Source organism: Thermobia domestica, chromosome 13 (assembly GCF_964235325.1).
Source record: "Thermobia domestica chromosome 13, izTheDome1.hap1.1, whole genome shotgun sequence".
In the NCBI taxonomy this organism is placed as follows: Eukaryota; Metazoa; Arthropoda; class Insecta; order Zygentoma; family Lepismatidae; genus Thermobia; species Thermobia domestica.
This window is the reverse complement of record NC_137466.1, coordinates 183194557-183206693: the sequence shown is the minus strand read 5'-3', so window position 1 is coordinate 183206693 and position 12137 is coordinate 183194557. Positions and strand designations below refer to the sequence as shown.

Genomic DNA, 12137 nt, shown 5'->3' with positions numbered 1-12137 from the left:
GTCTGTTAAAAAAAAAAATAAAAACTTGTTTTCACCTTCAATGATCAGGAACTTGTTTGTGACAAAGACAGGACTAGATTTCATATCAAAACTGTGATAACTAACTAAATGGGACAGGTGTATGCACTGTTCGAGAATTGAGTTCTTGTATTTGACAACAATCAAGCAATTCATGCTGGGATTTGTTTGACCATTTGCTTTAGCACTGTCCATGTGACCTAAACATTATTTATGAATGTAGTGTTCAAATAAATATTAATATTATCCTCCCATCTGCGCCTAGGTCTTCCTAATGGTAGATAATATTAAGGGAGGATAATATTAAGATGGATCTCGCAGAGATAGGAATACAAAGTAGAAACTGGATGCAATTAGCTAAGGATAGAAGTCAGTGGAGAGCTTTTGTGAACGCGGCACTGAACCTCCGGGTTCCATAGGCCATAGAGTGAGTTAGTTAGTTAGTTAGTGTTCAAATGAAGGCCAGCGTAGTATATTTAACAACCATCATCATGAAGTATGTTTCCGACAAGAAATATTTATTTTAAATAGTATAATTATGACAGAATTTACCACCCCTCTAAACTTGCCGCTCGTACAAATGCACGTGTTGCAAATATGGTATAGCCGGCCCTGCCTTGACCTCGTCTATTTGTATTCAAACAGACATCATTTTCAAGTCTGAGAGACAATCAGGTCAATGTTGTGCTTGTTACATGCAACATGAGTCATGATTACTGTCACGGTAAATGAAGCACGGAAGGTCATCTAGCAAGAGACTTTGAGCCGTAGGGTAATTTACTGTACTAAGAATGTTGAACACACCCATAGATTTCGTACAATGTTGCTTGTTTGGCTTATACTCAGAACAGGGCCAGCTGTACCATATGTGGAACACGTGCATTTGCACGGAACGGCTAAATCTGTCATAATTATATTATTTAAAATAAATATTTCTTGTTGGAAACAGATTTCATGATGATAGTAGTTAAATTTACTAAGCTGACTTTCTATTCAAATACTACATTCATAAATCATGTTTAAGTCGCATTAGTTTAAGATCACATGGACAGAATTAAAGCAAATGGTCAAACAAATCCCAGCACGAATTGCTTGATTGTTGTCAAATACAATAATTCAATTCTCGTAGAAAGAAAATCAAGAAATAAATATAAAACAGATAGTTGCACTGGAATTGCAAACTGATATATTGAGATTGAAGCTCGATATTGAATTCTATAAAAAGGATTACCATCATTCCTCTGCAGGTGTGTTTACTTTATCTTTCATTAACATAATTATCATTTAAAGAACATACACAACAAGATTGTATTTGTAATGTTTAGGCCTCTCTGAGTGCGACTGCACTTTCCTTCTTCGTATTTCATGATGGGGTAGCATGCTTAAAATCGGAGCTTTTAAAGATTTGTTCTTTCTAGAAAAAGAATGGGCGGCAAATGACGTCATTGCACGGGGCAGCAAATTGTCTAGGGCCGGCCCTGACTCGAAAGAATATATGAAAATTTTCCGATCAGTTTCTTTCAACGCTAGACGAAATACTTATGAATTTCTATTTTCTGACAATCACTTTAGAATTATAAAATATTTAATAAACAAAGAAGAAGATTACAATTTTTGTAACATATTTAATGAATACTGTTTAGCAAAGTTGCTAAAATGTTCAAATTGATCTCCAATGATGAATAATGAAAATAACAATTAAAAGAAATATTTAGTTTAACGCCCCACGTATAAGTCTTGTAAGATAACGGATAATTGTGAATGACTATGAAAGAAATGGTGCGATGAGAATGTGGAAGGAAACGGTATAACACCCAGAAAGCCTACGGACAGGACCATCACAGATTTACAAGGACTGTGATCAAACCAGAGACTCTTCGCAGCAGAGATGTGTACTCTACCACTGACCCATCATGGTCCCGATGAAGAACACGTTTTGAATTTAATAATACCAAGCATATCTTAGGTAGAATTAGGAGTCAAGCTTTTTTGGAACGATGAGAAAAGCGTGTCGAAAATCGGCAGGTATTTACTGTAATATTGACAACAGCATTATTTTAATCGGTTAGCACAATGGTTTTCAAACTTAAGAAGCTTTTGAGATACTGAACCGATTTTAAATGTTACTGTGAACTACCAACCAAAATAACTACCATTTTTTTAAAATCTTACATTTTTTTACTGCCTATAAACTTACATTTATAGCAAATGTGAAACCGAAATATCCAAATTAGCAAATGTCTAATATACACACGCAAAACATAGATTCGCATAACCCCACGCATATACAATCCACTGAGGCTGCCAATGGCAGTTGCGCGGGAGAAACAAGCAGTTGTTGTCATCAGCGCCCCCTGACGTTAGCGCCAGTTCAGTGGTGGAATCAAGGTTAGACAACCGAAGCGTTGACGCAATCTACCGAAAATGTCTCCGCGAGCTACTAGTAGCTAGCAATCGAGGGTTTGGCGATCACTGGGTTAGCATAAAGGGTTAAAGAATTAATTTGCATGAAAGTGGGGGGAAAAGTTGGGGTAGAACAGTTAATTATTAAGAAAAGGCTGTATACAGTACAGTTAGAACAAAAATAAAACTTAATTAATTTGCACCATGCATAGTATCTACTAATGAATCTCAATCTTCAACAATACAATACAGTACCTGTTGAGTCTTTGAATAAAATAATGATGATCAAATAATACCTTAGTTAGACTTGTATGTTATCGGAGAATAATAAAACAGAGACAGAAAAAACATTAAAAGCTTGATCAAGGAAGCTTCATAATACCTCAGGTGTCATGATGGATTTCATTGGTGAGAAAGATGTGGGTTCGTTCGTTGATCTGCGGTATTTACAGATGTTGAAGATTGATCAGGGGTGCCGTAACCTTTCCATGGACAAAGGAAATAAAACGTTCAAAAATTTTAATTACTTTACCACGCAAAGTGCTGCGAGTATAAAAAAGGGGGAGGAAATTTCTGCTGTTAAGAGGCAAAAGAAATACTGGTTCGAACATACAACAAATAAGGTAAATTGATAGTTTCTAGTATATTCTTATTATACATATTAGTGAATTAATTCATTTTCATTGCTATTCAACCAAACCTGTAGATAATCGAAAAAAGTAAAAAAAAAAAATCCTTGATTTGATTTTGAGTTTAACGTCCCTTTCAGCAGCGAGGCTATATGAGACGAGGAATTAACGTGGAATCCGAACCTCACGAGCTCCCGCCGGGAATCGAACCTGGGTCTCCCATGCTAAAGGCGCGTATCTAACAGCTTAGCCATGAAGTAGCTTAAAAATATTTTCTTGTATCCAGCGAAGTAACTAAATTAGTTGCCGCCTGGGGCAAGAACTCGCCTTAGAAGCCCCCCTGATTAATCAAAGCAAAACGCTCCCCCCAAATATTTGTCCAATTTTGCGCCCTCCTAATCTGGCACCCCGAGCACAAGCGCCGTTTGTCCCACCTTAGTTGCGTCACTGAATGTATTTAGGTGTAGACTTTGTTTCCGGTTTTCAATGCCTGCGTCTGTACATTGATCATCGGAAAGATCACGAAATATTATTTTCTCTCACTGTCTTATTGAGAAGGATAGTGTGGACGATTGAAAAGCATTTTCTTACGTTTTTTTTATTTATTATTTTCTATTATTCTACAGTGACTTATTTGTAACTTCGAAAAATTCATGGAAGTATTTTATTGTGTTTTAGGTATGTTCTTTTCTATTATTGTTCTATGAATATGAATCATCGGAACAGAAGATGAAGTATTTCTTCTTTCGGGGAGTATTCGTTTTATGATATTACTTTCCAGGATATTATTGTTTAACAACTATACGTAATCGAAGAAGAATATGATGCATAGATAATGTATAATATTTTTTCTGATGAACATAATGTATAGGTGATATGTAATATTTTTCTGTGTATATGATGCATAGAGGATATGTAATATGATGTATAAATGATATGTAATATTTTTCTGATATATATATATATATATATATATATATATATATATATATATATATATATATATATATATATGATTTATAGATATATAAAATTTTTCTGATGTATATGTGATGTATAGATAATATACAATATTTTTCTGATGTATATGATGTATAGATGATATATAATATTTTTCTGATGTATATGATGTATAGATGATATATAATATTTTCTGATGTATATGATGTATAGATGATATATAATATTTTTCTGATGTATATGATGTACAAATGATGTATAATATTTTTCTGTCATATATATATATATATATATATATATATATATATATATATATATATATATATATATATATATATATAATGTATAGATGATATATAATATAATATTTTTCTGATGTACTGTATATGATGTATAAATAATATATATTTTTTTCTGATGTATAGATTTTAATGATGTATAAATGATATACACCTAGTAATATGTTCTTTTGTTTCTTGGTCTGATCTTTATATCAGTGTTCGAGGACCATCTATAGACAACCACGAATATCACGAAGTATCCATAAAGTTTTGGTATAGACTTGTGTTTTAAGCATATTCTTCTTTATTATTGCTCTATGACTATATATCATTGGAAAAACAGATAAAGCATTTTATTTTATTAATATTCTTTCTTTACTGTTCTAAACTATCTATAGGTCACTGTGACTATTACAAAGTATTTTCTTATGTTTTTGGTGTATTCTTTTCCATGAAGTCTGGTATACTCTGTTATAAGACTACAGATCATGGGAAAATAATCTAAAATATTTTCTTTTGTTTTAAGTATTTTCTTTTATCACTGTTACAAGACTATTTAAAGATCATAGGAAAGGTCAAAAAGTATTCACTTATCATTTTGCACATTCTTTTGTATTATTGTTATACGACAATAAACGATCGGGAAAGATAACAATGTATTTTCTTGTGCTTTTGGTATATTCTATGCTATAATTTATCGAGGAATACCTATTGATAATAGAATATACTACAAAGTATTATTTTTTTGTTTATTCTTTTCTATCACTGTTCGAGAACTATCAGAAAAATGGAAAGATATTTACTTAGTATATTCTTTTCTATTATGTTGCTACGACTATTTACATATGATCGAAAAAGATAATAAATTACAGGGTGTATCAAAAAGGACTTTATAACTGCAATCTCATATTGATCTATTTATTTAGCTTACAGACACGGTTTCAGTGTTATTTTGTAGCAAAATACATCAAGTTCTTTACCTTATACCTAAAGAGGTTCAATGTGGCTTCCATTTGTGATGCAGCACACACCTTTTCTGAAGTGTCACTTGGTCTACAACGTCCTCAGACGTATGGCGATGACCTGAAGATTCGGTGTCCAGTGATGAAAATTTTCCGGAAAATTTTCCGATTCATAAAAACATACTCTACTTATTCCTACATCGTTGTTTAGCCGTGATGTGAGGTGGAAAATTTTCTTCTATATTTTTCCGGAAAATTTTCCGTTCTTAACAAATATCAGTGATCAAGTATACAATCCCTCAGTATTCATAAAATTGACTTAATTCATGTACAGAAATGTTAAAAGTGAAAGATCGTTTAAAGAATCTGAAAATTTTCATGACAGACAATTTCACTACTATGTAGGAACTAGTGAAACAATTTTTCATGAATCGAAGAATTGTCTGCCCTGTACAGTAACGAAAATTTTCCGGAAAATTTTGAACGGAAAATTTTCCGATTCATGAAAACATACTCCACTTATTACTACATCGTCGTTTAGCCGTGATGTGTGGTGGAAAATTTTCTTCTATATTTTCCCGGAAAATTTTTGTTCTTAACAAATATCAGTGATCAAGTAACAGTTCCTCACAATTCAAAAAAATTAATTGAAATCATGTATAGAAATGTTAAAAAGTGAAAGATCGTTTAAAGAATCTGAAAATTTTCATGGCTCAGACAATTTTCAGTACTATGTAGGAACAAGTGAAACAATTTTTCAAGAATCAAAGTATTTTCTGTCTTGTATGGAAAAATTGAAGAGCTTTTTATGAGTCGGAAAATTTTCATCAAAACGTAAAACAACTTTTTGTGAATCGGAAAGATTTATTGCTCTGTAGAAGCAAGTGAAAGGAATTTTCATGAATCGGAAAATTTTCATCACGATGTAGAAACAAGTGAAAATACTTTCCATAATCCGGATAATTTTAGATATTATGTATAGTGATGTTTGGTGGAAAATTTTCCACTATATTTAACTGCACATTCAGCTATAAAATTCAATTCCTGTAGAGGGAAGTTAGACAGTAACAAATTATCATTTTTCCAATTAGCTTTCGGAAACCAGAAAATTTTCTAATATTTCAAGTTGGGAAGTAAAAATATACAGTCTCTCTCTCTCTCTCTCTCTCTGTGTGTGTGTGTGTGTATGTGTGTGTGTGTGTATGTGTAAAGTGCAAGGAACATACATCAAGTTCGTAGAGAACAAATATTCTATTCTAATATTTAAAATGTAACAAGAATGTAACCTTTGTGAATTTATCAATTTCAGAAACAGAAAATTCCACTATTTCTTTACATGTAGGACTGCCTATGTAATGAAATAACTACATAAAAGTTCCTTATGAAGATTATTTTTGTAACAGAAAATAAGAAAATATGATTTTATTGTGTTTAACACTCGTAAATCATAATTTCAATATTGGAATTTTGTATAATCAACATCTTTGAGCAGATATTTGTATTGTAAAACTACCATTATTGTGTATAAAAAATTTATTAAAAATATTGACGATTCGATAGAACAAGTATATATATATAGAAACAGACACCGAATAACAATTTAGTTTGAGTGTCAAAGAAACGTTAGATGAGAAATTAGGTTAAAGCAACACCGATGCACTATTGTATGTAAACAAATTCATATATATTTGGAACAGCGCTGTAAGAATGTGAGATCCCATAAATAATCTCAGAGAATAACAAAACCGTAGATAATAATGTCATTCTTATAAAAGAATGTTACATAAGAAGAAAACTACAGGTAAGAATGTTTTGGTTACAATTTTGAAGTTGTGTGTGCAATAATGGTTTACTGTGTCACGCTTTCTGTACAGGAGCGTCATATCTGGTTTTAATTGGGGGAGAAGATCCTTTATATATATATATATATATATATATATATATATATATATATATATATATATATATATATATATATATATATATATATATATAAGAAATATGTTTTTTATTTTGTAAATTAAAATGAAAATACTTGTTGCTTTTAGAATGCAGCGCTAATAGTGCAGCTTTTTATGTTTCTTTTTATTATTTTATTGGAAGAACAACTACATAAATCAACTTCCTTATTATTTAAATTTTATATTTTACTTTCTCTTCTTAATGAATATGACTAAATAAATTTTTATTTCCAGAAAATGGTCAATATTTGCTTTCATGAGTTACTTAAACTCGAATTTTGGGTAGTCAAAAATTTACAGTAGACACTTTAAATTATATCTACGTATTTATAAATGTTGCAGTATGTAAATCTATAAAAGTAGTAATGCTATGAGAAAACCGTGTTATGTGTACTAAACTGACGAAATCTAATATTGTAAGATCAAAGGTGGATTCTGAGGGAAGAAACCATTGAAGTTTTTGAAACACTCTTGAAATGAAGAATCGTTAGATTTTCACTTCATGAAACTTTTTAAGACAATATTTATTACCAATAAATTTTACGGCTAAACAACGATGTAGGAATGAGTGGACTGTTTTTATGAATCGGAAAAGTTTCTGTTTCAAAATTTTCGGGAAAATTTTCATCACTGTACAGGACAATTAATTTTTCGATTCATGAAAAATTGTTTCACTTGTTCCTACATAGTACTGAAAATTGCCTGAGCCATGAAAATTTTCAGATTCTTTAAACGATCTTTCAGTTTTTAACATTTCTACACATTATTTCAATCAATTTTTTGAATACTGAGGAACTGTTACTTGATCACTGATATTTGTTAAGAACGGAAAATTTTCCGGAAAAATATAGAAGAAAATTTTCCACCTTACATCACGGCTAAACAACGATGTAGAAATAAGTGGAGTATGTTTTTATGAATCGGAAAATTTTCCGGAAGATTTTCATCACTGATGTGCAGTTAAATATAATGGAAAATTTTCCACCTAACATCACTATACATAATTTCCAAAATTGTCCGGCTTACGAAAAGTTTTTTCCACTTGTTTCTACATCGTGATGAAATTTTTCCGATCTATGAAAATTTCTTTCACTTGTTTCTACAGAGCAATAAAACTTTCCGATTCACAAAAAGTTGTTTTACTTTTTGCTTCAAAATGATGAAAATCAAAACACACAACTAGCATGCTCGGGACCAGTAAGGCAGCCATCTTTGCTGCAACTGCCGCTAGTACTTGTGGTGGCTTGTTTCTGAACTATTGTACTACGTGAGTCAGAACTTAAAGTATTTTGCTACACAATGACACCAAAACTATGTCTGTAACATAAATGAATCAATCAATATGAGTTTTCAAAGTAATAAAATCCTTCTTGACACACCTTGTATTTTCTTATATTCGTTGCTATTTTTTTTTTCCTATCACTATTCAATCTCTATAGAAGAAAAAGAGTTATTGCGAAATATCTTAATTATAATTTTTGGTATCGTATCACTTCTTATAGAATAAACAACACCGATTACTACCTGTAGCTATACTCAGGGTAACGGAAAAGCATTTTACTGTTAATTCTAGTAGCTATATACGCTAATAATAATTTACTTAAAATTTTACTCAGTATGCGAACCCTAACTATATGGCTTAGTAGTTGCATTAATCATACCGTAATTACGTATATCTTTGTGTTGCGTGCAGTGTTTCTTTCAGAAACAATGTTCCGTAGGGCCACACTTAGTATTCCGGGGGGGGGGGGTACTGGTGGTACTATTCTATTTATGATTATATTAAAGATGTATTATTTTGATCTCCTCCGGGGGGCACTCTCAGAGCTCCGGGGGCAGTACCCCCCAAAAATATGGTCTGGAAGAAACACTTGTTGTGTGCCGTAATTATCTCTGTTTCAAATAGAGATTAATATACATTATTTTTCTCGTAAATTTGAGCGATTAATGCTACCCAGTACGGACCTATCTCAATGAAAATTCAATCTAAGATTTCGACTGAATGAAAAACTTGTAAATTCGGAACAACTTATATACTGTACATAACATTGAAATGCAAATAATAATAATAATAATAATAATAATAATAATAATAATAATAATAATAATAATAATAATAATAATAATAATAATAATTACAAAGTGTTACCTATTTTGTTGTAGAGCTCTGGCATGTAAAGTTCTGTTTTTTCCCTGCAGAACATGTGGTATTCGGTCTGCTCACAGATTGGCGTGACACAGTTGAACTGACGGCAGTTGGTGTAGGCCTCCATGACTTCAACAGGGGTCCATCTCGCTGTTCCCCAGTACATCACCCAGCCATTACTAATTACGTAGTTCATTGCTCGAACCACTTCTGCAAATAACACATTAGAAATAATGTATTACTCCTCCAGTTAATCGAAAACACTAACGTAATACAACATATCATTTTTTTGTGTGTCAAAATTGCTCAGTGACATGCTTCTAGTAAAAGTAAAGGAATTTACCTTGTAACATTAGTTACGCTAAACTGAAATGGCACAAGAAAATGAGGACGGAGAGTGCAAGCAAGATTCAAAGAAAGTATACGTCATTTTCATTGCCATTTAGTACCATTTGAGTTTGAATAGAATTCATTAATGTCCATTCTGAAGCATCGAGATAACTAAAAAAATATATATATATATAATAAGCATAATAATAAGAAATAGAATCACAGAGTCTCATTCTTAGCGGATTGCGTCAAAACTACGCAAAATTTGCATTTTAGTTTGCGAAAATTACCATAGGAGTTATAATTGCTTTTGTGCATTTTTGCGTTGTGTTAAAATGGCAAAGTTTGAGCTTTTATCACTACAACGTTTCCGCCATTAACATGTAGTCTGTTTATTATTAGTTTATGTATTCTTCAAACAATTTAATGTTAAATGATTCAATTGTATCCATAGTAACATAATATGTAAATAAATTCAAGTCCAAATTTCCAGTAAACCTACATTTTATCTTTTAGTTTATAATTTGTTCTTAAATTTACAAAATGTCTAAGGCACTCTCAGGTAGTGATAGTGGGGCTATAAAAGCTGGAATCGATAAAGTATTGAAGAAATACATGGAAAAAAATTTACGAACATGATGTTCAAGATCAAGAAGCAAGGTTGGAACACAGTAGTGATGAATTTTGTATTTATGGTGACAAGCTGAGCATGAAACTGAAGAAACATGTGAAAAGGTAGATCAATTTGAAGTCGTCACTGGAGGATATAGATGAAACAAATCTCAAGGAACTGTAAGATATGCAGCTGTTCACGATGATAGATGTGGTCTTGATCAGGGGTAAAGTGAGGAGAGACGCGGGGGAACGCCGTTTCTTCGCCTCCAAAACTTGTGTACGGCGTCCCCACAGTTCCTAAAAAATTACAATGAACAAAGGTAGGTAGGGGACGGCATGCCGTCGTCCTACCTTTTCAGATCCACTTTCACCCCTGGTAATGATAATAACCAGGACTTACAATTTTTACCATTTGCACTTCAACCACCTGCTGGAGATAGAAAACAAAACACCACTGCCAAGCACATTAAACTAGTCTAAGTATAATTGTAGATGTGAGAAGACCGAGGAAAACACGGTTTTAACTTGCATTATTCGAGACCTGTGACTTAAATATAGTTCGTCTTTTAAAAAAGTAAACAATTACAAATAAATCCAATTCGTGTTTTAAAAAAGTAAACAATTATGTATAATAAATCCAATTCGTCTTTTAAAAAATAAACTATTATATATAAATCCAATTCGTCTTTAAAAAGTAAACAATTACAAATAAATCCAATTCGTGTTTTAAAAAAGTAAACAATTATGTATAATAAATCCAATTCGTCTTTTAAAAAGTAAACTATTATATATAAATCCAATTCGTCTTTAAAAAGCAAACAATTACAAATAAATCCAATTCGTGTTTTAAAAAAGTAAACAATTATGTATAATAAATCCAATTCGTGTTTTAAAAGGTAAACTATTATATATAAATCCAATTCGTCTTTAAAAAGTAAACAATTAAAAATTAACCCAATTCGTGTTTTAAAAAAGTAAACAATTATGTATAATAAATCCAATTCGTCTTTTAAATAGTAAACTATTATGTATAAATCCAATTCGTCTTTTAAAAAGTAAACAATTACAAATAAATCCAATTCGTGTTTTAAAAAGTAAACAATTATGTATAATAAATCCAATTCGTCTTTTAAAAAGTAAACAATTATGTATAATAAATCCAATTCGTCTTTTAAAAAGTAAACAATTATGTATAAATCCAATTCGTCTTTTTAAAAAATAAACAATTATTTATATATTTAATTCGTCTTCTAAAAAATTAAACAATTATGTATAATTCCAATTCGTCTTTTAAAAAAATAAACAATTATGTATCAGTACTGCACGTTACTGAAATCTATATCTTGTATTAATATTAAAAAAAAATCATTTATGTGCGCTACTTATGGATAACTTCAGGACCAATCGGTACCTTTTAGAATCTTTATTATTTAGTATATAAACGTGATTTGCTCGAACTTATAAAGAAATCTGGATGTATTTTTTTAAAATATACGAATCTGGTAATTATATGTTGCTTATGTTATCTTTTATATTTTTATTTATTATTTTTTCTGACTTCTCAATGTGCTGGATTAGCTTTTACAAGACTCCCAGTTTAGATTTGCTCCTTATTTCACTCAGGGTAGGGATACTATTGACATGGCCGCTCATTGACACGAGATAGTGTAAAGCTCACTGCGACATTCCATACACGCGTTCTTACGTCCTAGGTTATGCCCTGATGCAGAATAGATACAATCCTTGCTTGTAATGGTCACCTAAGCACAGGTTCGAGTCTGTATTTTCCATGAATAATCTTTTCTTCATACACACGCACTGTCGCTTTGCGG

At 31.3% G+C, this 12137-nt stretch overlaps 1 protein-coding gene across 9 annotated transcripts in view; it reads right to left on the bottom strand.

Annotated features, from left to right (window-relative positions):
- Hk (potassium voltage-gated channel subfamily A regulatory beta subunit hyperkinetic) overlaps positions 1-12137 on the bottom strand; it is a 708165-nt gene that overhangs the window by 26440 nt on the left and 669588 nt on the right. For all 9 annotated transcript variants that reach the window (XM_081737032.1, XM_081737033.1, XM_081737039.1 and 6 more), the window contains one exon: positions 9364-9570. In XM_081737032.1, coding sequence (XP_081593158.1) covers positions 9364-9570 — 207 coding nt within the window. The remainder of the gene's footprint in view (positions 1-9363; positions 9571-12137) is intronic.